This window comes from Saccopteryx bilineata, chromosome 4 (genome assembly GCF_036850765.1).
Source record: "Saccopteryx bilineata isolate mSacBil1 chromosome 4, mSacBil1_pri_phased_curated, whole genome shotgun sequence".
NCBI lineage: Eukaryota > Metazoa > Chordata > Mammalia > Chiroptera > Emballonuridae > Saccopteryx > Saccopteryx bilineata.
Genome location: NC_089493.1, coordinates 273,710,697 through 273,736,679, shown reverse-complemented (window position 1 = coordinate 273,736,679; position 25,983 = coordinate 273,710,697). Strand labels below are relative to the sequence as shown.

The window sequence follows — 25,983 nt, the reverse complement described above, 5'->3', positions numbered from 1 at the left end:
ACTTATTTTTACAGACACATATTGACATATTTACAGATGAAATTATATATGTGTGACTCTCATTAACTATAGAATGGGAAGGAGTAGGAACTGTAGCAAAAATAAAACAGGACTTCAGTTGGTAATTTTTAAATTTTGGTGATGGGTATATGGAGTATAAAAATCATTGTATTATCTCTGGTTTGAGCAAGGCTCACCAGCTTCAGCCCAAGGTCGCTGGCTCGAGCAAGGGGTCACTCAGTCTGCTGTAGCCCCACAGTTCAGGCACATATGAGAAAGCAATCAATGAACAACTAGGGTGCCACAATAAAGAATTGATGCTTCTCATCTCTCTTCTTTCCTGTCTGTCCCTATCTGTCCCTCTGACTCTGTCTCTGTCACAAAAATAAATAAAAATCATTGTATTATCTAATTTTACACCCTCCTTGCCAACCCCTCCCATAAAAGTTAATCCGCCACTCCCCTGGCAGAACAACAGGCTACAAGATATTTTATTGCTATGTGGGGGGGAAAATAACATTCAAATCTTTATATCACCTTAAGTTTCATTAAATGAAAATCTTAGATAAATACAGAATTAAACTGTTTTCCAACAGAGATCGAGTCCGCTTATATATATTTAACTGGGAGGTAATAACTGGCTATAAACTCATCCTAAAGGATGTTTCTCCCACCCCATGGACTTTATTGGTCCCTCTTCCCAGATCTGTGCTAGCGAGTGGGCTCTCACGCTACCCCTAGTTTACCCAAGACATAACTTCTGTAAGTTATATAATCTTGCAACTGAAAACGAAGATGGCGTACATGGCCACAATACCTGACTTGCTCTTTGGCTCTCTTTAAGGACAAGATTTCTTCTTTCGGCTATGGTTGCTTCAAAATCTTGTAGTACAGGTGCCAATGCAGGGTTGGCACCTCCTGCCCACTTAAGTCGCTGTTCAATACTTGCTTCAAGTGCTGCTAGTTTGTCCTATGAAAAGCCAGGAGAATCTCAGTGAATATTTGACACTCCAATTCCTGCCTGTTGAGCATTTTAAGTAAATACAAGAGATTCAAAATAGCAGGGCATATATAATTTAGAAAACATCTTTAACAAACAGTCACCTTTTAGAATTAATCTTGATTTCACTTTGGATATTTAAAGCTAAACAAGTATGGGACGGTAAGATGTGGCTTTCAGTCTATGATCTTAAAATTTGCTGAAGGGCGTTACATTTTTATTTTTAAATAGTCTTTATTAGAAAACATCTGCTACCTCAAATTCTTACTGTGCTATACATGCTATCTAGAAGAAAATCCATTATACTTTTGACTGTGAAAGATGAAAATCAGATTCCAACAAATTCAAAAGTTTTTAAAATAATGGTGAAAACCCATCCAGATTATCATAGCAAGAAAGGTTTTACATAACAAAGTTATTTCATTATTTAGTCAACATTTCAGGTGGAGGAATTCACCCCCCCCAAAATAAGAAAAAAGGGGGCAAGAGTTCAGTCTCCTAAACTGACAACTAGGACTAATATGCAGCAGAGGAGAGGTATTTCAATTTTTAAAAAAGTGAGTTCCAGAAAATGTTCATTAAAAATGATTTAAATCTTACAGAAGTGATTATACTTATTTTATATTAATATCAATTTACAAAAAGAACAGAAAAATATCAGTTACTACTGAGTACATGAGGCATAAGGATACACAATGAAAGATATATATAATTATCATCAAGACCAGTGTCTTTTCTTTAAAGGGAGGTGAGATTAAATATGTAGTTAAAATGACAAAGAAATACAATCAACAACAGTATGGGAGAATGTTCACTAAATATAATAAGCTATAATTGCATATATACATTTCAGAAATTAAAACTTAAAAATTTCCAATCACTATGTATAAATACATAGTAATCATCAAATTCATTAAAAACATTTAGTTTTTAAAAATATTTAGTATGTCTCCATTTCTGGTTCAAAATATACTGCTACTGTAAAATAAAATTACCTTGGAGAATTTTTAAAAAAAGATATAAATCTTAAAAAAATATATAAATTAAAAGTCAAAGTGAGGATGGGTTATTCTCCTGTGGCTTAGAAGCTAAGGACTAGCATGTAGGCACACTAAACAACACAGCACTAAGACTTCATCTGATCAGCACAGGTTATTCCTAAAAGTAAGAAGTGCTGGAAGAAAGATGTGACAAAACACACCTGAACTGTTGCAATGGAAGTTTCAATCTGGCTCAGAGTATGAAGTTTCTTTTTCATGCTGGTTAGGATGGCAGACCGAGGGGGAGGTGTCACTGACATGGCTTGTGGTCTATTGATAAGGAGATCTTCATGCTGCCACTGTTCAAAGAAATGTAATAAAATAAGGAGGAAAAAAAACCTTTAGATAATTGAGTGAGGGGAGTTGTGAGTTGGGACTGAGGGAAAAAACAGAGATATTCAGCTGCAGCCAAGTGGGGTGGCTGGGAAGGGTAGTAAAAGAAAGATTACAAAAGAATCACAACCAGGTGAAATTCTGAGGTAGAGAATGGCTGATAAAATTCTTAGCTCAGTGACATGCAACACTAAAATAGTAATTCTGAACATATCTTCTACTCTATGTAAAAGCCTAGTACACAGTCCACCCAACCAAAAGATAATCTCCAGTTAAGAGGCTGAAACAGGTGTGGTGGTGGGGAGAGCTGTCCAGCATGGAGGCTTGCCAAGTCACCAAAAGAATTAATGGCAGCAGTCACAAAAAGAATTCTCAAGCCTGGCCTGTGGTAGTGCAGTGGATAAGGCTTTGACCTGGAATGCTGAGGTCGCTGGTTTGAGACCGGTCAAAGCACGTATGAGCGGCAACTGTGAGTTGATGCTTCCCACTCCTCCCTTCCCCCTGCCTTTCTCTCTCCTCTCTCTAAAATCGACAAATAAAATCTTAGGAAAAAATAAATCTCAAAACAAAGAACCTAGAAGTGACAGAAACAAATGGGCCACCATTGAAAGAAATCAAGTCATTGTATGTTGTCAGGACTGCCCCAGGAAGTCCAGGGGGTATATGGGCAACAATTTAAAAGTTATACATTGTGCTTCGAGATTCAATTGTTCAGATAAAACTGAAAGGATTTTTACAATGTTTTCCACACAGATGTCAATTTTTAAGGGAATAAACTCCAAATATAAAACAATAAAACTTTACAGTATTATATTTTTTAGAAGTAAAAAAAAAAATCCCAAAACATTGCCCAACATGCGAGCAGGACTATTACTATATAATAAACACAATTTCATAATTTGAATAAATTACTTTTCTTAATTTTTGAGCTAAGAAAACAGACAACAATAAACTGACGATAAGTATATATTCTGGGTTCCATACACTGAACTGAAACCAACTCCACTGTTGGGGAACAAGCTTTAATATACATGGTACAAAGTAACCACTGTGCCAAACAGATTCCAGGAAAATGCAGTCCCCAAATATTACTCCATGCCAGAACTTGTTTGAAATTATTGACAATATTAAAGACTGTGTTTGGGGAAAATAATAAAGGAAATGGGAAGAGAAGCTACAATTTTTACTATGCTTATAGTCTTACATAGATCATTTTTAACTCTTTGAGTCATTAACCTTTGAGGTACTGCCCCCATTCTACAAATGAGGAAACCTAAGGGAAGTTAAGTTCATATGCCTGAATCCAAATCCACTTCACCCCAAAACCTGTGCTTATGATACTGCCTCTAAATAATTAAGGACAAAATCAGATTTCTAAAAACAATTCCCAGATGAAACAGTTACACACACAAAGCTGTTGTCACATCAGATCATCAGAGAAAACCAAAGTCACTTTAGAAAGAATCTTAATTCTATGTTAAACAACACAGGGCCATATCCACATAACAAATGCATGCAACCACCAGAAATTATATGTACAAGTGATACTGAATGACACATACAATACTATTGCAACACTGACAGACACCAATTCAAAGGACACAAACTGTAAAGGCAAAATTATCTCAACTATGAAAAATAAAACAAGAATAATTGGAAAGCATCAAATACCAAAGTTGGGTTTGCTCTTGGCTAGCTAGCACAGTTCAGGAAATTTTTTTGTTTGTTTGTTTCTTTTTTTATTTATTTCATTTTTTAGAGAGGAGAGGAAGAGACAGAGAGAGAGAGAGAGAGAGAGAGAGAGAGAGAGAGAGAGAGAGGAGAGACAGAGAGAGAAGGGGGGAGGAGCTGGAAGCATCAACTCCCATATGTGCCTTGACCAGGCAAGCCCAGGGTTTCGAACCGGCGACCTCAGCATTTCCAGGTTGATGCTTTATCCACTGTGCCACCACAGGTCAGGCCTCAGGAAATTTTAAGTTCTCTATACTGTTTTACAACACTAATTCCCTCATCGAGGAAAAACACATTATAAAGAAAGATACTTACCTGAAACATGGCAATATGAAGCTGCACACGCTGCAGGCTTGTCTTACAAGAGGAAATACTGGTTTCCAACCTGCGCACCAAGTCATGCTTCTTCCAGGCAGTGTCGTAGGAACTCGCCAACACAGTTGCTCTGTTCATGACCAATTGAGAGAACTTCCCAATCTGGATGTTGTGCTCCACGGCTTTCTTACACAGATCGTCGACAGACACTTTGCTTTCAGCTCCAAAATCCTTCGCCTCAACTTGAGCAATGATGTCCACACCGAGAGCACTGATGAAACTACAGAGTGTGAGTCCCAGGGCTTGGTTCGGCAGTCCAATCAAGAGCTGCCTCACAAAGTCGGCAGTGAATGCCTTTATAGGTTTGGCCATCTGGTCTTCACTGAAACAAGAGTTTCTAAAAAGGGTTTTCACATTAACAATCTGTACAGGGCCATTTACAGTATTCTGATCTTCCAGTGAACTTGATCCTAAAAAAGGGAAAATTGAAGTATTTCATGCAAAACTAAAAAAAAGTAATAATGTTTTTTTAAAAACTTAAGATTTTATGAGCATATAATTAAAGTAAACCTACTTTACCTTGTCCCCTTCCAAAGTACTATACAACTAAATCCGCATGTTTAAATGTGAAATATTACCTGACAAAGTTTTAGAAAAGGTACCACAGAGCCTGAAAAACTCCTTAATTGTCTGTAGTCTTTTGAGAAAGAAAATCTCTTCTAGCACCTGCCGATGATTATCATCATCAAAAAAATTGACTTGGGTGCTCCGGGCTTCCCTTATGATGTCAATCTTTCGCCAAGCTCCAGGAATTTCCATCTTGTTTAACTGTGTAAATGAAAAAGAAGGTTCATTTCTCCACTCTTCCCACACTGAACAACTACTCAGATATACTTGCATTACTCATAAAACCATGTCAATATTTACCTTTTCAACTAATAAGCCAAAAGCAGTCTCAACTTGAGCAAACATGCCATCAAATGCTACCAAGAGCATCTGGCCAGCTGACATTTTTGGTGTCTCATCAACTGAACCATTTCTTGGTTGAATTAATTCACCATACTGAGCATGAAGTACTCTAGAGAAAAAAAAACAGGGAGTTAAAACCCTCACTGACGAGCCTGACCAGGCGGTGGCGCAGTGGATAGAGCGTCAGACTGGGATGTGGAAGACCCAGGTTCGAGACCCCGAGGTTGCCAGATTGAGCGCGGGATCATCTGGCTTGAGCAAAAAGCTCGCCAGCTTGGATCCAAGGTCGCTGGCTCGAGCAAGGAGTTATTTGGTCTGCTGAAGGCCCGTGGTCAAGGCACATATGAGAAAGCAATCAATGAACAACTAAGGTGTCGCAATGCGCAACGAAAAACTAATGATTGATGCTTCTCATCTCTCCGTTCCTGTCTGTCTGTCCCTGTCTATCCCTCACTCTGACTCTCTCTGTCTCTGTAAAAAAGTAAAAATAAAAAAAAATATTAAAAAAAAAAAAACCCTCACTGACGAACAATAAACATTTGGGGGAATGAATAGTCAACAAGTCTCACAGCTAGTATGCAAACTCTATTAGGATAAAATGGCATTTGGCATTTGATGCAAACCACAATGTGAAGTCAGTGGTTCTAATTCAGTATTAGCAACTGTTTATGTGATTAAATTTTATGTAAACTTAAATTATGACAATTTAAAAAAGAACTATATAAAATAGTCTCATTTCACACAGAGAATGTGAAATACAAAGCCCCAATATTTAAAAAAAAAAAAAAGAAGAAGAAAAGGTAAAAAATCCCACAATTCTAAATCTGGTGGATCTAGCAGAAATTGTCAGGTATGCTCACATTACTGTCATAATGTAAGGCAGGTGTCCCCGTGGGCCGCATGTGGCCCCCTGAGGCCATTTAGCCAGCGCCCCCCCCCCCCCCGGCTGCACTTTCAGAAGGGGCATCTCTTTCATTGGTGGTCAGTGAGAGGAGCACCGTATGTGGCAGCCCTCCAACGGTTTGAGAGTCAGTGAACTGGCCCCCTCTGTAAAAAGTTTGGGGACCCCTGAAAGGCCAACTACGGACAGAAAATTGAAATACCTGCTATTTATCACTACTTAGCTGACATGTTTGTACTCATTTTTTTTTCACTGTATAGTAAAACAACCACAAAGAAACATGAAGCCCTGGCCGGCTGGCTCAGTGGTAAAGCATCGGCCTGGCGTACAGGAGTCCCGGGTTCGATTCCCGGCCAGGGCACACAGGAGAAGCGCCCATCTTCCCCTCCCGCAGCTGAGGCTCCATTGGAGCAAAGATGGCCCGGGCGCTGAGGATGGCTCTGTGGCCTCTGCTTCAGGCACTAGGATGGCTCTGGTGGGCATGCCAGGTGGATCCCGGTCAGACGCATGCGAGAGTCTGTCTGACTGCCTCCCTGTTTCCAACTTCAGATAAATACAAAAAAATTAAAAGTGCTGCAGTGTATACTCCACTAGCTAACAATACGGGTTTAGGTGCTTCCATGAGTTCTAAGGGCTAGCTTAAAAAATAACATACTCCACTTAATGCTGTGTGCATGCACAGTGAAACCACAGCCCTAACAGCTATATGAATGTATGTGATAAAACTGCATGGAACTACACACACAAAGATGAATGCTCGTGTTACTACGGAAATCTTAGTACACTCTGCAGACTGTACCAATGTCTTCTGCATGCTGTTGCTACTGTACTATAGGTATGCAAGATGCTAACACTGAAAGAGGGATGAAGCATGCACAAGACTCCCTGATCACACTTTTTTTTACAACTTCCTGCGAATCTGTAATTATTTTCAAATAAAAGGTTTTTAAAAAGACATTTATACAAGCCATTTAGAAGTAATTTTTCTGCTCTACAAATTAAAACTAAACTCACGTTAAATAAGATCTCAGAATCCTTATCTGGTCTACCATCTCTTTCACAAGAAAACAGCACTTGCCTGGCAACATCGATGTAATGAGCATGTGTTTCTTCCTCGAGTCCCATAGCTGCATTTCTTAAATAGGCTTGAAGAGAATCAACTAGAGTCTGCAGGGGAACACCATCAGTTGTCTGTTCAATAAGACTGTCCAGTTCATGAAGCATACTTTCTAATGTGTATTCTCCTTTCATTAAACATCTCAGTGCTTCTGGAAATATGATTTGCCGGAAATTTGAATTTAATTCCTATAAATATGTAAGAAATATAATTTAACATTTTCTGAGTTTAGGTAAGTTACACATTTAGAGAGTTAATGACTTAAATTAAGAACAAACTTGATGCAATTATAACCACATTATGAATATAAACCACACTAGTCATTAAGCAACCGAATATTAGCATTAAAAGGGGAGGAAGTCAAATTGCTTTTCTGAATTAAAGAGATGAGAAGTACAATGTTCAATATCTAAAACAAACTTCTAAAACTTAAGCTATTTTAAAATGTTCACCTGAAGTGAGGTATATACTCCATTAGCTAAGTGAACTGCCTCAGACGCTTCCATGGGGTTCGGAATGTCTAAGTCCTGTGGCACCAGGTGGCACTGCTTCAGCAACTGAACCAGACAAGTGACGTTTCCACTCATACTACAGAGCTCCTCCAAGAACCAGGCTCCATCCCGAGAAGTCAGATCAACCAGCTGCTCCCCAGCACTCGAAGCTGCACCTTCCATCATCAGGTTACGCCTAAATGTGATCAATATTTGTACAGTGATACCGACTTAGCTAAACTCACACACAAATAAGGATATCTCAAATTTTGAGAGAAAATAAAGCAGCTATAACACTGGGAAAGACTAGTAAAAATAAAAGAATACTTCAAGTTTGGGATTAAACAATAGACTTAAAAATTTCAATAAGCATCAATGCTTCCAAGACAACAATATGGCCTGGATATGACGTTAACTAACTCACCTGGTGAGGGTACAAAGGGCAGAAATAATAACACTTGCTAGACTCAAAGACCCCTCTTCTCCATTCTCATGAAGGAAAACTTTAATGCAACGTTCAATTTCTTTCAGCTGATCTTCACAAACAGAAACAGTGACAGCTTCCTGTTTCAAGCGTTCCACTTGTCTAATAAGTCTGCTGTTTATGTCTGCTGCATACCGCTGCAGGGTCATTTCAGTGGCAGTGATGAACTGACACACTGTTGGGGGTGGTTGGGGAGCATACTGCATTTCATATCTACATAAAGATAGAAAGAGGTCCTTGTTTATATTATAACCACTCTCTGCTTTAAATAAAGTTAACAGTTTACAAAATATTATATACTGAATAATGCGTTTGATACTCAAACCTTAAAGAGTAGGAATTATCTTTGTCATTTTACAGATAGAAAAAGTCTCAAGAGCCAAAGTAACGTCCTAAGATGATTTGTTGGGAAGTGACAGAATCAGTGTTTGTATTTAGCTCTCTTTACCTTGATCCCACCCCTCTTAACACTGTGATACATTTTAATAAATTAGAAAAAGAAACCCAGTCTTATAAGGGGAAACATGAGTTCCTATCCTCTTAAAACTAAGACAAAAGTGACTCCAGACAAAGTCCACCTATCAACCATTTCTTTTAAGAAAAATTAAATTCTATGGAATTAAATCATTGAACATAGCTTTGCTTCTAACTCCAATGAGAAGAAAATGAGGTGCTATAAACTTACTTCCTGTAGAGTTCTTGGCAGCGCTCTACTGTGGTATTGCAGATGAGCTCTTCCATCCAGGTTTTCCACTGTTCAATTCGATGTTTCTGAAAGATGGCCTTTGGATACTGCAGAGCCACAGTTGCATAGTGATGCAGCTGTTCCAGACAGCCTCGGAGCACTGAGCGCCTCTGCTGCAGCAGCGTACTGACCTCTCCCTCCAGCTGCTCACACTGGCTAATCAAGTGGGCCTGGCCAGCATTCTGTAGAAAGGCTGTTGCTGGCACATAGCTTGGAGGACCTTTGAGTACAAGATAATTATTAATGGTAATAAAACCATTGCAAATCAGCAGTCATTACAAAAGAGCACAAACCAGACCCCACACATGAAGACACAACTACAAAGCTCACATATGTTATCTAAAATAAGTCAACCCATACCCAGGTCCATTTGTGTGCTTATCTCCTGAAGCAAACTTGCAAGCTGTGTGGCCTCTAAATTATTGAACGCCGCCTGATAATGTGTTATCCACTGTTCAAATTCATTCAGCTTCACCTGGATTGCTTCCTGGACAGCTCTCTGCTGAGTCTGTAGTTGGGTGTGTTCAGAATACCTAAGAGAAAGGAAAAAAATTTTTTAATTGCTTTCTGTTCTTTCTTTTATGTACTTCTATAACCTTGACTTGGCTCATACTTTGACTGCCTGGTAAGCTCCTTTTCAATCTTGAGGGCACTGCTCAAATGTCCCTTACTTCTCTTGTTTTATTCTGACCCCAGAGTCCCTTTATACTCATAACATTTTAAGCAAAAGTCTATCACACTTGCCAGGTTCTGAGTTATTTAAAAGTAGAAAAAGACTCATGCTGATGGATCTTTATAATCTTAGAGCCTCATGCCGTGTCTGGAACTTGCATTTTCAATTACTTTTCACTGAATACCTGTTCTGTACAAGGTTCACACACTTAGATCACTCTAATTTAATGCATAAAAATTCAGAGTTGATGAAATAATCGCCAATGTACAAAGGAATAAGGATTCAGATACAAAGTATAGAGAGAAAACCAAAATCCAGGTTTTTCTGAAGTCCAAGTCTGTTTTCTAACCACTATATACCACCTATCCTTAATAATTACTCAAACATTTAAATTAAATATAACAAAGCAGAAAATTTAAGTGAATTCTGGTTTATTAACACTTTGAAACTACAGTCCCTGGGAAAGCTTTTGTCATTTATGTGAGTTCCTACAATAATTCTAATTCAAGTTTACAATATTTATACAGATATGCAAATTCTCCTAAACAGCAAATATTTGGAAATGAGTTCAACATTGTTTTAAACCTGTGTTGCAGAGTGTGAGAAGGATGATCTACTCCTTCAGCTCCTTCCAGAAACTCTATTTCTTCTAGCAGTTTGCCCTGCAGTTTTTCCACATCTGTCAATTGCTCTTGCAAGCTCAGGTATTCGTCTAAGCTGTTGTCCAGCTTGGGAAGCACAACCAGCATCTCATCCCTATTCTTAAACCAGTTCACCTGCAAAAGGTATTATGGTTAGGAAGATTCTTTCAGGGTCACCTATGAGACATAATATCACTCAAAAGGATCATGCTAGCAGGATGCTTTGAACATATTACTCTATTTAAATCTCAACAGAACCCTGAGAAGGTGATGGTATCACCCATGTTTTACAAAGATAACAAAAATGTTCAAGTTTGCAATGCCATAAAGTGAGACTCAATTCCAAAATACCATATAGTTATTGCCACATGCCACACAAAACACAAAACAAGATTAGCATAATTGGCTATCAGGATATTAAAACCAACACTGAGCAGAGATTATGCAATTAAAGACACTTAAAATACTCACTGGCTAGCACATTTCAATCTATTAGAAAAGATAATTTTTCATATCATTAGGACACCTCCTATGAGTGTAAGCATGACTGTATGTCTTTGTATGGAAGTATTTCCTAATAAAAAGACATCAAATTACCCTTAGTTCACTGCTATTTCAGTATTATACATTACAACCTTGCAAAAAAACTTAGAAAAAGTTTTACTCAACTTTTTATAGACAGGTTAATTCTACCAACAAAAAGGTGACAATGACTTATAGGCTTCACCTTAATTTCAGCTACTCTGGAAGAAAAGAGGCTGCGGGTGATCTCCCGCTCCATCTCCCTCTTGCTCTGCTTGCTCTCGGCCTGCTGGCCACCCCCTCCGTAGACCGCACCCGCAAACCCGGCCTCGCCCCCAGCTGTCCAGTCCACCAGCGGGTCATACACAAAGGCCTCCAGCAGTGTCAGCAGAGTCTCTCTGCCTCGCCGCATAATGTGGAGAACCTGTTTTGAGAAGAGTTTTAATTAAGTTTTGTCACAAGTTTCCTCACGACAATGTAGTTTTTCATGCCAACGGATCTTTTAAGAGGTGAAAGAGAAAAAAGCATACCTGCTCACATGAAAGCCTAAAAACACCTTCTACCCCAGTCACACCCAGTGCTGTTGCAATGTTCTGTGTCATTCGAAAAGGTACTTTCTCAGGAACACGAAGGCTTTTACCTTGAAAAGACAAATCAAGTTATTTTTTGTCCTTTCAACCAAAAAACATCTGACTCCCATAATAAATGTTAAAGTCCAAGTTAATTTTACCTTTTTCAAAGCAAACATTGTAATCTATGTGAACAACCTCTCCAGTTGTCATGTCTATGAGAACATTATCCAAATGTCTATCTCCAAGGCCAATTATGTACCCGACCATAGACATGACTGCAGTAGACCTGGCATAAGACTGAAGAAGAAGGAGTGGGGGAACAAGGGAAGCACATTAGCAAATTTCCTTCCAACATGGACTGATGCTCTAAAACTCACAAAATCCCATAACCTATTCTTTTGTTTCTAAATAAATAGCACTCCTCAGGGCTGCTACACATGGTCGCAGAGGGTCTGCACTGAGCAGCTGCATACAACTCCTACTATTAGTCCTACTTATTTTCAGATTGCTGTATTTAAAAAACAAAACTATTCTTCAGCCTCCCTAGTTTTTGCCTTTCTAAAGTTTTGTGGTTTTTTTAAAATTTATTTTTATAGGAACAGAGAGAGTCAGAGAGAGGGATAGATAGGGACAGACAGACAGGAACAGAGAGAGATAAGAAGCATCAATCATCAGTTTCTCGTTGCGGCACCTTAGTTGTTCATTGATTGCTTTCTCATACATGCCTTAACTGGGGGGCTACAGCAGACCAAGTAACCTCTTGCTCGAGCCAGCGACCCTGAACACAAGCTGGCGAGCTTTTTGCTCAAGCCAGATGAGCCCACGCTCAAGCTGGAGACCTCAGGGTCTCGAACCTGGGTCCTTCCGCATCTCAGTCTGATGCTCCATCCACTGTGCCATTGCCTGGTCAGACTCTAAAGTTGTTTTTTGTGAGAGAATGAGAGAGAGAGAGAGAGAGAGAGAGAGAGAGAGAGAGAGAGAAAGAAACAGGAAAGGAGAGAGATGAGAAGCATCAACTTATAATTACAGCACTTTAGTTGTTCACTGATTGCTCTTCATATGTGCTTTGCCCAGGGCGCTAAAGCTGAGCCAGTGGATGTCAATAATCCTACATTCACACTGGCAAGCCTGCGTTTCAGCCAGATGAGCCTGTGCTCAACCTGGCAACCTCAGGGTTTCAAACCTGAGTCCTCAGCATCCCAGGTCGACATGATATACTGCACCACCACAGGTCAAGGATCCCTTCCTAAAGTTTTGATTCTTCCTTTCATTTCATCCATAATTCCCTCCATTCTGCCCTCACACGGTCAAAGCCATGTCTTATAACAATAAATGTATTAGTAGATTCAAACAGGTCTCAAACTGGGTGAACCAGACAGACAAGACAGCAAGCAGGCAAAATAAACAATACTGATTACAGCCAAAAACAAAAACATACTTGTGTGACTCTCCACCATTCATCAGGTGTGGTGCAAGATGACCAAAGCTCTTTAGCAAGGAGATTTGGAGGGGTGGCCTCCATTAACTCTTCCAACACTGCCTTCATTACATGAAGAGGCCAATCTCGCCGGGACACATCCAGACTAAGTCCAACTGCTTTCAAAGCAGGGCCAATTTTACTGTAATAAAGCTCACTGGGACGGGGCACAATTCCAGAATTCTGAGGAGTCTGGTAGGAATCTTGGGCCTGTAAAAAAATTATTTTAAAAGATTAACTTTATTTAAAAAAAGATAAAGGTTACTTTGAATGCAAAGCAGTATTTTTAGAACTCTTTTTTCAGTGGCTTTCTTCATCCACCCAGGTGAATTTCACACACCAAACAGCTAATTCTTCAGGACTAAGCATCTTTTTTACAACCTACATATCTCTCTCGTAATCGGGTACTACTATTTTATTGAGAACCTAGTCTATTGTTTGTCATTCTTTTTAAAATTTTATTTATTTATTTTAGAGAGAGAATAGAGAAAAAGGCAGAGGGAGGAACAGAAAGCATCAACTCATAGTAGTTGCTTCTCATATGTGTCTTGACCTGGCAAGCCTAGGTCTCGAACTGGTGACCTCAGCGTTCCAGGTTGACACTTTATCCATTGTGCCACCACAGGCCAAGCAAACCTGGTCGGTTATATTTTCTTTTTTTTAATAGATTTTTAGAGAGCAAAAGGGGAATAAAAGGAAGAGGAGGAGACAGAGGGAGAAACATCGATTTGTTGTTTCATTATTGTGAAAACACTCTACTAACTAAGCTACTACTCAGCTAAGGCTACTGTTATATTTTCTTGAAGTTCAATTCAAACTCAACATCTAAGCTACACTCTTCTTTGTAATGTGTAACTCTATTTAAACTTCATCATTTATGTACATTCATTCTTCATCAGTATGGCTTAGTCATCAATATAAAATGAAGATATTTACACAATTTAGATAGTCCATCTCTAGTTCCCATCTCTAATTTACCCTTCAGTAGTTGTTTTGCAGTCTTTTATGCCTATTTTTATAACTCAATTCCTTTCAAACTCTTGTTGCTTCCCATACGTACCCTGATTAAAACCATTTTTCTTAGCTTAGATGTGTAATCATGAGGTTGACACTATATAAAATTTATCTTTATATCAATAGCACTTAGTACTACTGTGCCTGGCATATACTAAGCATTCAGATACTTAGCTAAATTATATAATACATAAAACACCTAATCTAAATCAAAGTTTGATTTCACAGCTATAAAACAGTGACCAGTGCTGGCTGGTTGGCTCAGTGGTAGAGTGTCAGCCCAGTGTGTGGAAGACCCGGATTTGAATCCCAGTGACAGCACACAGGAAAAGTTTCCATCGCTTCTCCACCCTTCTCCCTCTCCTTTCTCTCTCTCTCTCTTCCCCTCCCACAGCTCAGGCTCCATTGGAGCAAAGCTGACCTGGGTGCTGAAAATGGCTCCATGGCCTTCACCTCAGGCACTAGAATGGCTCTGGTTATAACAGAGCATCACCCCCTAGTGGGCATGCCAGGTGGATCCCGGTCAGGTACATGTGGGAGTCCATTTCTCTGCCTCCCCACTTCTCACTTCAGAAAAATACAAAACGAGTGACCAATTCTAAAGTTGTCTCATATTTATATACTTAATTTAAAATAAATTGGATCAAAGCTATCTACTACAGTACTTACAAATTTAATTTAAAAGACCCTAGTAAGCTTAATATGTGATCAAGTTACTCAATATTAACCAATTACCACCTTACCCCCATATTTGTCTAGAAGATTAACCTAATGTCATTATTTCTGCCTATTAAACTATATTTTTATAAAACATCCCTCAACAGTATTTTCCTAAGTACCTCAAGCAACAGTGCTTAACTTACAAATCTGAAAAGATGCTCAAGTGCAGTAAGTCTAGAAATAGTTCGCATACAACAGAGACTAATATACACAGTTGTTTAGATACAGTCAAATAAAAGTACATGTATCCTTGAATTTTTACCAACCTTTTGTGCTTGTAAGGCAGCTTCCCGTTGTTGCCATCGTTTGTAAAGGCCAAACAATGGTGTGGCACCATCCACCCACTGAATTAGCCCTGACCGTGTTCCTAGTGGCGTTACAGAATAGTGTCGAGCGTGGAAACGAGGTGTTTCCTGGCGATTGATGGTAGCAAACATAGTATTCACGATAGACAGGAACTGCATTATTCTCTCATCCAGATGTAAATCTTCTAATCCTATGGAAACAAAATTAAAGAAGCTACTGTAGGTGACTAAATGGAGTGAAACACAATGTGACAGGGTTGAAAACCTAACATTTTTTGTGTGCTTCTCAATTAGCAATAGTAGTCAAGAAAAGACAGCTAAGGAGGCAGACTGAGAGCTTTAGAGAACATTCAATTTGGTCGTAAGATATTAGATATCAGCATTATTAGCTGTACCTTAGTTGTTTTGCTTGTACAAATCATAAAAAGAGAGTAGGAATGGAAAATCTTACTCCTCAGCATCCAACTATTTCCATTCAAAATCACAGAAGATACAGAATACTCCCAGTTATTCATGACCTACAGAAATTCACCTGAAACAACCTTCTCCTACCACACATGCACACAAAGCATTCATAATCAAACTAATTTTTAATGCTTTTAAATTTCACCTTTGAAGAGATAAGGATAGCTCTTCCCATCTGATCCCAGAAAAAGAAGTTTCTTGGGCTTGGTTTTGGTAGGTAAGATTGTGATGGTTCCGCCCACACTGTGGATTGTGACAGTGTCTCTGGCTGAGACTTCTCCAGGAAGAGCAATTTCAGTGTTAGTCATGGCAGCCAACCACGGGCTAATTTCTTCAAGACGCAAAATGTAACTTGCACGTTTCTGAGCTCTCTGCTGCAAACTCAGCATTATCTATAAAATGGAAAAAACAAGTTTATATTAATCATTAAAATACTTACTTATTTCCACATTGAATCCAACATAAAACTAACTTTGAAATACCAATACAAATACTTCTTGCTCTAAAGTTCCTACACTTAGTTTGTTGTTATATGGGAGAGAAAATGCTGATGTGCTGGTATGCTACAGGTGGTTTCTACTTTGTTCAGACCCCTTCCTTCTCCTTTGTCTGAACAAGTAATGAAATCACAACAGATGAAAGGAAGTCATTATTGTGATTACAAAATTCTGGGCTTGCAGACGGTCTTCATTGTTAAGCAATGTCTGAACAGTCAATGCCAAAACAAATCAATTCAGCCCATGCAACAGAGTAAAAGATGTAGCCAGTGTTGGCTGTCAAGGCAGACACATCCTCAGGAAGCCACCTAAAAAGCTGGTAACAATTTAGAGCTCTGACCACTTGAAATATGCAGAAAAACACCATAATCCCTTCTAATAATTGACAGGGAATGGGTTTTATGTACAGTTGTGTTCCTTATTGCAGCTAATTCAATAATCTGCACCTGAATTAATGAACCGTAGGCTCTGTTTTCATGTAGAATTTTGTGTGTGTGTGTGTGTGTGTGTGTGTGTGTGTGTGTGTGTGTGTGGCAGAGACAGAGAGAGTCCGAGAGAGGGATTGATAGGGACAGACAGAGGGACAGACAGACAGGAAGGAAGAGAGGTGAGAAACATCAATTCTTCATTGCAGTTCCTTAGTAGTTGTTCACTGATTGATTTCTCATATGTGCCTTGACTGTGGGGCTACAGTAGACCAAGTAACCCCTTGCTGGAGCCAGTGACCTTGGGCTCAAGCTGGTGAACCTTGCTCAAACCAGATGAGCCCGCGCTCAAGCTGTCGACCTTAGGGCCTTGAACCTGGGTCCTCCGCATCCCAGTCCGATGTTCTATCCACTGCACCACCACCTGGTCAGAATATTAAGTCAATTCTTATAGCATACTTTGTTCATAAAAGGAAAAAGACAACTGGAAAATTCCAAGTACCCACTGACAGGACAATGGACACACTGTGGTATCAGCTGCACACAAAATATGGATGAATCTTATACAAACAAAAAATCCCACTAAAGCTAATTCATCAATAATGGAAGTAGTAAAGCACAGATACATATATACAGTATAATCTCATCTATGTGAAGTGAAAAAACAGTAAAAAACTAAACAACACACCATTTAGAAATGCATCAATAAACAAGAACTATTTTTTTAAACTTTATTTAGAAAATTAAATTTAATGGGGTGACACTGATCAATAAGAGCACATAGGTTTCAGGTAAACATTTCTATAGCATTTGAATTGCTGATTATGCTGCCTACCCATCACCCAAGAACTCTTTAAAGTAGGTAATGATTAATAAAAATTCAGAACAGTGGTTGCAAAGTGGAAGATAACATTATGGAGGGACATGTGAGACTTCTAAAAAAAGTTGTGTTTCTTTAGTTAATTCAATTTGTTAAGCTGCACTACAGAAAAAGGAAAGGGAGACAAAGATATTTTTTTCATTTTTAAAACTATTTTTTAAAATGAACACCATCACCAAAATTTTTTTACTTATTACGCACACACACACTCAGTTTTAAAAAGTATTCCTCACATCTCATCCTCCGAGTTTCTTAGTTAATATACTGAGAAGGAGATAAAAAAAAAAGCAAGAAACCGCTCAGGAAACAAGTTTTGGCTAGGCCACACAAAAAAGCTTCATCCTGCCCTGGCCGGTTGGCTCAGCAATAGAGCATCGGCCTAGCGTGCGGAGGACCCGGGTTCGATTCCCGGCCAGGGCACATAGGAGAAGCGCCCATTTGCTTCTCCACCCCTCCGCCGCGCCTTCCTCTCTGTCTCTCTCTTCCCCTCCCACAGCCAAGGCTCCATTGGAGCAAAGATGGCCCGGGCGCTGGGCATGGCTCTGTGGCCTCTGCCCCAGGCGCTAGAGTGGCTCTGGTCGCAACATGGCGACGCCCAGGATGGGCAGAGCGTTGCCCCCTGGTGGGCGTGCCGGGTGGATCCCGGTCGGGCGCATGCGGGATTCTGTCTGACTGTCTCTCCCTGTTTCCAGCTTCAGAAAAATGCAAAAAAAAAAAAGAAGAAGAAGAAGAAAAAAAAAAAAAGCTTCATCCTTCATGCTGATGCTGCCTTGTGCTTCTAGCTACATCCTTTCAATTTAGCAGTTTGCATAGCTAAAGTTAGATGTACTTTTTGGTCCTACAATGTATCTTTTTAAAAGTTCTCTCATTACTAAAGTGTGGAAATCAGGAATAATAAAGGTAAGACATAGAGAAAGAAGGGATAAGGAAAACAAGAAAAAGCTACAAGGTAAGAAATAGGATCCCCCAACTAATAGTGCTATTGCTGCAACAGATAAAAATCTATGAAAATACAGAATTAAAAGGGTCGAAATTGAAAAGATAATGATTCTCAAATATTTAAATATACTAATCATCTCCAAACAGCCTAGGCAGAACTGATTTCAAAGCAATGACTTATAAAAACTATACAGGCACAAAATTAAATTTATTTTGTATAAGAATATAGGAGGCAATCCATATTCAGCTCAAGCGCAGAGCCCCATCCTTGGCTATTTTTTTTTTTTTCCTCCTTATTTTCACAGAGACAGAGAGAGAGTCAGAGAGAGGGATAGACAGGGACAGACAGGAACAGAGATGAGAAGCATCAATCATTAGTTTTTTTGTTGCGCATTGTGACACCTTAGTTGTTCATTGATTGCTTTCTCATTACGTGCCTTGACCGCGGGCCTTCAGCAGACCGAGTAACCCCTTGCTCAAGCCAGCGACCTTGGGTCCAAGCTGGTGAGCTTTGCTCAAACCAGATGAGCCCGCGCTCAAGCTGGCAACCTCAAGGTCTTGAACCTGAGTCCTCCGCATCCCAGTCTGATGCTCTATCCACTGCACCACCGCCTGGTCAGGCAGCTAATTTCTTACAGTACATTCTTCCCTGGTGCAAACCCTTTGTAGATGAAAGTTTGCCATCCAAGGATCACTCACCCCAAATTCTCAAAATAAAAAAAAGACATCTTTCTCTACATTTAAAAAAAGTTTAATTGATTTTGAGAGAAGGAAGAGAGAAAGAGAGAGAGCCCTGGCTAAGGATCAAACCCACAACCCTAGAGTATCTCTAACCTACTGAACTACCCTAGATGATGCTCTAACCAACTGAACTACTCAGTCAGGGCTCTACATTTCAAGTAAGGAGAGCCCTCGTATTTAAATTTTGTATCTCAAAGAGAATTTCCCAATTTAGAAGTATTTCTGAGATTTTTCTGTACCTCTTTAAATGGAATCCAGCTGCTTCCAGGTTTTGCAGGATTTGATGGTGTCTTGAGTTTTTCCAGGGCGTTTTCAATTGCATCGCCATAGTTATCCTGAAACCACTTTTCGTGAGGTGTTTCCGCAGGGGCTGCCGTGATGCTCCGTACGTGCTCCAGAGCAAACACAATGGGCTTCATCAAAGCCGTGTGCTTCTCCCGCATTATTGCAATCTTCTCTTCTCTGACCAGGAAGACAGAGTTTTATACAAATAAGGAGCAATTTAAATGCAACAAGTATAAATAAATAGTAGAAAATAAGGAAAAATAAAGTAATAATAATATTAACAAAGTAACTTACAACATGGTATTGTTAAAAATCCAGTACATAAAAGAGGCAGCTTCCCTTTGCAACAAATGGTGCTAAGAAACTTGATATCCACTTGCAAAAGAACAAAGATGGACCCTTACCTTACACTATATGCAAAATAAAAAAACATAAATGGGTCAAATTCATTAAGAGGTAAGACTTTAAAACTCTCAGAAAAAAACACAGGAAAAAGGCTTCTTGACACTGAATTTGACAGTGATTTCTTGGATATGACACAAAGCACAAACAAAAAAACTGGTAATTTGGGCTACATCAAAATTAAAAACTTATATGTACATCAAAAGACACTATCAAGATAATGAAAAAACAACAAACAAAATGGGAAAAATTATTTGTTGCAAAGCATGCATCTAATGAGGAATTAATATCCAGAATATAGAGAGCTCCTAAAACTTACTAATAAAAAACAAGACAATTCAAAAATGGGCAAAGGACTAGAATAAGACATTTCTCCAAAGATACACAATGGTCAACAGGCACACGAAAAGATGCTCAACATTACTAATCACTGGGAAATGCAAATCTAAACCACAATGAAATACCGCTTCATGCCCATTAGGATGGCTACTATCAAAAAAGAAAAAAAAGAAAAAGGAAAAACAAATACTGCCAAGGACCTGGAGAAAATGAAATTCATGTGCACTTTTGGTGGAAACATAAAATGGTTTGGCGGGTCCTCAAAAAGTTAAACATAGAGTTACCATATGACCCAGCAAATCCACTAAATCATACACAAATTCAAACAGGGACTCAAACAGATTTCTGTACACCAATGTTCACAGAAGCACTGTTTATGATACTCAAAAGGTAGGAGGACCAACCCAAGTGTCACTGGCAGATAAATGCATAAACAAAATGTGTCACATTCACAAAGTGAAATAATCAACCATAAAAAGAAAAAAATTTTACTGATTTTTTTTTAGAGAGAAGGGAAGGAGGGAAGGAAAGAGGAAGGAGAGGGAGGGAGAGAGATCGATTTGTTGTTCCACTTATATATGCAATTCACTGATTGATTCTTGTATGTGCCCTGATCAAACACACAACTTTGGTGTTTCAGGACAGCACTGATCTACCCAGTTAGGGCCTAGGAAGGAAATTCTAATACACATTACAAAACGGATAAAACTACAAAACATTATGCTGTGAAATAAGCACATGAAAGAATAACTAGTATATGGTCCCACCACTTATATGGGGTACTTAGAATAGTCAATTCACAGAGAAAGATAACAGCAATAACTAGTGACTGGGGTTTGGGGAGGATGGACAGGTACTGCTTAGTGGGTACAGAGATTCTGTTTGGGATGATTCTGGAAATAGGCAGTGGTGATGGCTGCACAACACTGTGAATGTACTTTAAATGCCACTAAACTCAGAGGTGGATTAAGGTCAAGTGAGGCCCTGGGTGCAGAAGAAAATATTGGGCCCCTTACATTATAAAAAAGTGTAAAGCTGGGGTTTTGTGGGGCCCTTCAGAAGTCAGGGCCAGAACGCACGCCTGGTGCGCCCGCCATTAAATCCGCCTCTGACTAAACTGTACACGTAAAACTGGTCAAAAGGGCAAATTTTATGTTATGTGTATTTTTCATAAAAAAATAGGCAGCTTAATGTTTGGAGTTGAAAACATACTTGCGTAAAGTGTTGTTGTTCTGAACTCTCTTCACCTCATCTTCAAGCTGCTGAATTCGTCTCAGGACGTACATGTGTTGCTGTAACAGAACTCCCAACCAGAGCTCATCCCAGAGAACAGTGACCCTGCGCAGCTCAGCCACAAGCATCTGAACCTGCAGAAACAGTACATCCAAACATACTCATCTACAAGCCCATAGCATAGCTCTGCAAGCACTAGTAACTGCAGGTTAAATGTGTGCATCTTTTGTTCACAATACAATTAGAGAACTTTCATTAGTGATTTTGCCTATCAATAGATATTTTCTCCCCTTAAGTGAAAAGCCGGGAGGCAGAGAAACAGACTCCTGCATGTACCCTGACCAGGATCCACCTGGAAAGCCCCCTATTGGGCGATGCTCTACCTATCTGGGGCTGTTGCTCTGTTGCTCAGCAACTGAGCTATTTTAGTGCTCGAGGAGAGCCATGGTACCCTCCTCAGCACCCTGGACAACTGGCTCCAACAGAGCCATGACTGCAGGAAAGGAAGAGAGGGAAGGGAGAGGGGGAGGAGTGGAGAAACAGATGGCTGCTTTGCCTGTGTGCCCTGACCAGGAATCAAATCCAGGATATCCACATGCTCGGCCAACGCTCTTCTACCACTGAGCAAACTGGCCAGGACCTTAAAACAGATTTGTAAAAGCAATTCTGATTCTTCTAAAAACTTTGTTCCTAAAATATCTTCAAGACAGGGTTTTTTTGGTTTGTTTTTGAGGGAAGGAGGGAGAGAGAGAGAGAGAATGAGAAGCATCAACTCAGAGTTGCTTTCACTTCAGTTGTACATTTGACTGTTTCTCAGATGTGTCTTAACCAGGACTGAGCCAGTGTCCCCTTACTCAACCCAGGGACCTTTGGTTTTTCATGTCACCGACCTCTGGGCCTGAGCTGGTGAGCCCTGGGATCATATGGACAGTCTGCACTCAGTGCCAGCAACCTTGGGGTTTCAAAACAGAGACATCAGCACTCCAGGTCGATGCTTTATCCACAGTGCCATTACCAGGCATTCTCCATGACAGTTTTTAATGGGTTTTGTTTACAGGTTGTTTTTGGGGGGAGAATGGTTATAATAAAAATTGGTGTAAAGTACGTGAGTTGTGTTTTCTGTACCTGTAACACCATGGTTGGGTTTGCAGAGGACAGCTTATCTACAATTTTGCTGTAGCAATCCTGCATCATGGCTTGGTCTTCATTTAATCCACTTTTAGGTTCATCCTTATTGCTATCTTGAGAAGCAGGAGGACTTCCTCCTTCACATTCAGAAACCAGCAATTCTTCTCCTTGAATATTGCCAAGCAGAGTTGGAATTGCAGAGGAAAACTTATTTCCTATAATAAAGTGGGAAAATAATGTAGACTTTGGATGTTTCTTTCATGGGCATCTGTCAAGTTAGGGAGACCACTGAGAACGATCTCTTCAACTCCAAAGCACTTGCTTAAATAATTGGCATTGTGTGTACTAAAATGACCAAAGATCATGAATATCTGCCTTTTCATAAACTAAGCTTTTATATTTATTAATATTATAAGTTAATAGAAGAGAAATAAGTCTCAATAAATTAAGTGTTCTCCCAGCCAGAGTCCAGAACTTAATTTCAATCCTTATCTACCAGTTCTCAGCTCAGTGAACAGCAGAATGACTCAATTTCCCCATGGTTGGTGGATTACTGTGAGACTGAAGGTAACGTGTACAGCACGTCCTAGATGCCACACACAGCACAGCTACTCTCTCAATAAATGGCAATTATTAAAAAAAAATACACTCCATCAACTCCAGAGTATAAAGCTCAAAATAATTTACCTAACAATATTATTTGCAAAATAATATACACTCAAAGTAGTATTTTAATTATCCATACCTGAAGCCTGTGATTCACTACTGAGTGATATGGTACCCACTATTGCAGGATACAATATGAGATGTGGGGAATCTTGGGCCACACGGCACAGAAGGTTACAAATACTTTGGCGCACATACACTTCAGGGTGGTTTAAGCGTGAGAAAAGCTGTGGAATAATTCCTTCAGGATAAAAAGAAAGAAACATAATTTAAAGCTATTAAAAAGGCTCAAAATAGTGGATGCAAAAGGATATAACCTGATGTGTGCCAGCATCACTTCTAAGGGTCTCAAATTTCTCCCATGATAAAGAATCATACACGATAGTTCTTGCTTTGCAAGCTTGGTTAGGCTACACAGTTATAATCAAAATCTAGAGCAAATAGAAAATGTTCTAAAGCAGCGGTTCTCAACCTGAGGGTCGCGACCCCACCAGGGTCGCCTAAAGCCATCGGAAAATACATAATGCATATCGGGTATTTACATTCCGAATCATAACTGTAGCAAAATTACAGTTATGAAGTAGCCACCAAAATTATTTTTTGGTTCGGGGTCACCGCAACATGAGGAACTGTATTGAGGGGTCACGGCATTAGAAAGGTTGAGAACCACTGTTCTAAAAAAATGTATTTTCTGTGAATGCCTGTAAAAGAAGGCAGACAATTTTTACTAAGGGCATATAAAAAGTTATTTTCAATTACAGTTTACATTCAGTGATCATTTTGTATTAATTTCATGTGTACAGCATAATGGTTTTAGATCAATGGTTTTCAACCACCAGTCAGCAGACCTAAAGAGTTAACCACCCTGATATTATACGAAGATTACTGGGTCTATAATCTTCATACATCAGGGTGGTTAACACTTTTGCTGACCAGCAGGATATTTCTGGTGGACCGGTATGGTACGGGTCTACGGACTGACGGATGAAAACCATTGGTTTAAATAATCATATACTTTAAAAAGTGTCCACCCTGGCATATTATTGACTATATTCCCCATGACTATTTTATAACTTCCAATTTGTGTTTCTTAATCTTCAACACTAGCCCAGTCCCCCAAATCCCCCATTCTGGCAACCACCAATCCACACTCTCTGTCTCTGAGTCTATTTGAATTTCATTTGTTCGTTTACTTGTTTTTAGATTCCACAGTGTATATAAAACTTTTCAAAACTTATTTTAACCACTCTCTCCAAAATTTATCTTACATATAAAAAAGCTTCTTCCTCTCTGTCTTCCCTTCTTCTGAAAGATGAGCGAAGTCGTGTAAGAGCGGCTCAGGGTATCATATGAACTAGTGTAGCTGTTCTGTGATACATTCAAGTAATAACATAAAAGTACTATTTTTTATTGCCTTAGATACCTTATCCAGAAATAATTTTTCCTGAGACATATTTTAGACCAGGGGTAGTCAACCATTTTACACCTACTGCCCACTTCTGTTCTCTGTTAGTACTAAAATTTTCTAACCGCCCACTGGTTCCACAGTAATGGTGATTTTTAAAGGAGGGAAGTAACTTTACTTTATAAAATTTATAAAGCAGAGTTATAGCAAGTTAAAGCATATAATAATAATTACTTACCAAGTACTTTATGTCAGATTTTCACTAAGTTTGGCAGAATAAATCTTTATAAAACAACTTACTATAGTTAAATCTATGTTTTTATTTATATTTTGGTTGCTCTGCTACTGCCCACCATGAAAGCTGGAACGCCCACTAGTGGGCGGTAGGGACCGGGTTGACTACCACTGTTTTAGACCATCACCTCTCCATGGAGCAGTGGGTGTTGTTTCCAAGCCATGTTCCAAATACTGCCTAAGCTCGCCTGCATGCTTCACGAGCAGCCTGAGCAACCGCAAGGTGGCCATCACAATCACATCATCAGTGCTCTGCTCTGCTCTATGACTTAAATGTAGCCTTGGGTCATCTTCATCTAAAGGAATCTAGGGTGAACAACAAAAGAAGAAATAAGAAACAATTCAGAATACTGTTGTCGTCTACTAGAAAAGAAACTTCAAATAAACTTTGCAAAAAGAAAAAGTACAATGAGCAACCTACCTGACCGGCATTGAGTTTAAGGAAAGTAAAATATGCACTGCATGACAATTTGTACAGGCTGAAGATTCTATCCACAACTTTCCTCCACACTTTAATAACTCCTTCTGTTGCACTTTCATCAAGTTCTGACAGCCAAGGGCAGCTTGATATTAACTGACGCCAGATAACATCAACCATGTCATCTTCCTCATTATCTTCACTTTCTGTTATCTGAAGTGTTATATCTTCATCCTAAAGAATTGGGCATAAAGTGCTATTTTTAATACAAATGGAAAAGAAAGATACCTGCTTTTCCTGTCAAATGAAATTATTTTTCTTCTCATTATGAAAGAACAAAATATCCCATTATTTTGCTTTATATGTGCTAAATCAGTCAACGTAACAGCTAAGAAGATAGAAGCAGCTGGTAAAGCTTAAAGATTGATTTTTGGACTTTCTTTTTCTTCTTTTCCAAGTAAGAGAAGAGTATAGAGATAGAAAGATAGACTCCTGCATATGTCCCAACCGGGATCCACCCAGCAACCACCATCTGGGGCCCATGCTCTGCCCATCTTGGGCCATGCTCACAATCAAGCTATTTTTAGCACCTGAGGCAGAGGCTCCAGGGAGCCATCCTCAGTGCATTGGATGAATCTGATATGCTTGAACTAATCAAGCGATGGCTGCAGGAGGCAGAGAGAGAGAGAGAAGGGGGAGAGGTAGAGAAGCAGATGGTCCCTTCTCCTGTGTGCCCTGACCAGGAATTGAAACTTGGGACATCCACATGCCGGGCTGACACTCTACCAATGAGCAAACAGGCCAGGGCCAATTTCT

At 39.4% G+C, this 25,983-nt stretch overlaps 1 protein-coding gene across 6 annotated transcripts in view; it reads right to left on the bottom strand.

The window, feature by feature from the left end:
• The window catches only part of SMG1 (SMG1 nonsense mediated mRNA decay associated PI3K related kinase), a 119,736-nt gene that overhangs the window by 12,649 nt on the left and 81,104 nt on the right, over positions 1-25,983 (bottom strand). For all 6 annotated transcript variants that reach the window (XR_010731160.1, XM_066274746.1, XM_066274745.1 and 3 more), the window contains 23 exons: positions 25,171-25,401; positions 24,878-25,055; positions 23,130-23,291; positions 22,382-22,599; positions 21,236-21,390; positions 19,237-19,459; positions 15,661-15,907; positions 15,012-15,241; positions 12,973-13,221; positions 11,693-11,831; positions 11,493-11,602; positions 11,168-11,386; positions 10,385-10,575; positions 9,487-9,659; positions 9,067-9,346; positions 8,322-8,594; positions 7,859-8,093; positions 7,368-7,594; positions 5,347-5,497; positions 5,058-5,247; positions 4,420-4,889; positions 2,202-2,339; positions 818-970 (listed from right to left, as the gene is read on the bottom strand). Coding sequence is in view for 5 of the 6 variants with exons in the window: in XM_066274746.1 (XP_066130843.1) it covers positions 818-970; positions 2,202-2,339; positions 4,420-4,889; positions 5,058-5,247; positions 5,347-5,497; positions 7,368-7,594; positions 7,859-8,093; positions 8,322-8,594; positions 9,067-9,346; positions 9,487-9,659; positions 10,385-10,575; positions 11,168-11,386; positions 11,493-11,602; positions 11,693-11,831; positions 12,973-13,221; positions 15,012-15,241; positions 15,661-15,907; positions 19,237-19,459; positions 21,236-21,390; positions 22,382-22,599; positions 23,130-23,291; positions 24,878-25,055; positions 25,171-25,401 (4,842 nt within the window). In the remaining variant the exon portion in view is untranslated. The remainder of the gene's footprint in view (positions 1-817; positions 971-2,201; positions 2,340-4,419; positions 4,890-5,057; positions 5,248-5,346; positions 5,498-7,367; positions 7,595-7,858; positions 8,094-8,321; positions 8,595-9,066; positions 9,347-9,486; positions 9,660-10,384; positions 10,576-11,167; positions 11,387-11,492; positions 11,603-11,692; positions 11,832-12,972; positions 13,222-15,011; positions 15,242-15,660; positions 15,908-19,236; positions 19,460-21,235; positions 21,391-22,381; positions 22,600-23,129; positions 23,292-24,877; positions 25,056-25,170; positions 25,402-25,983) is intronic.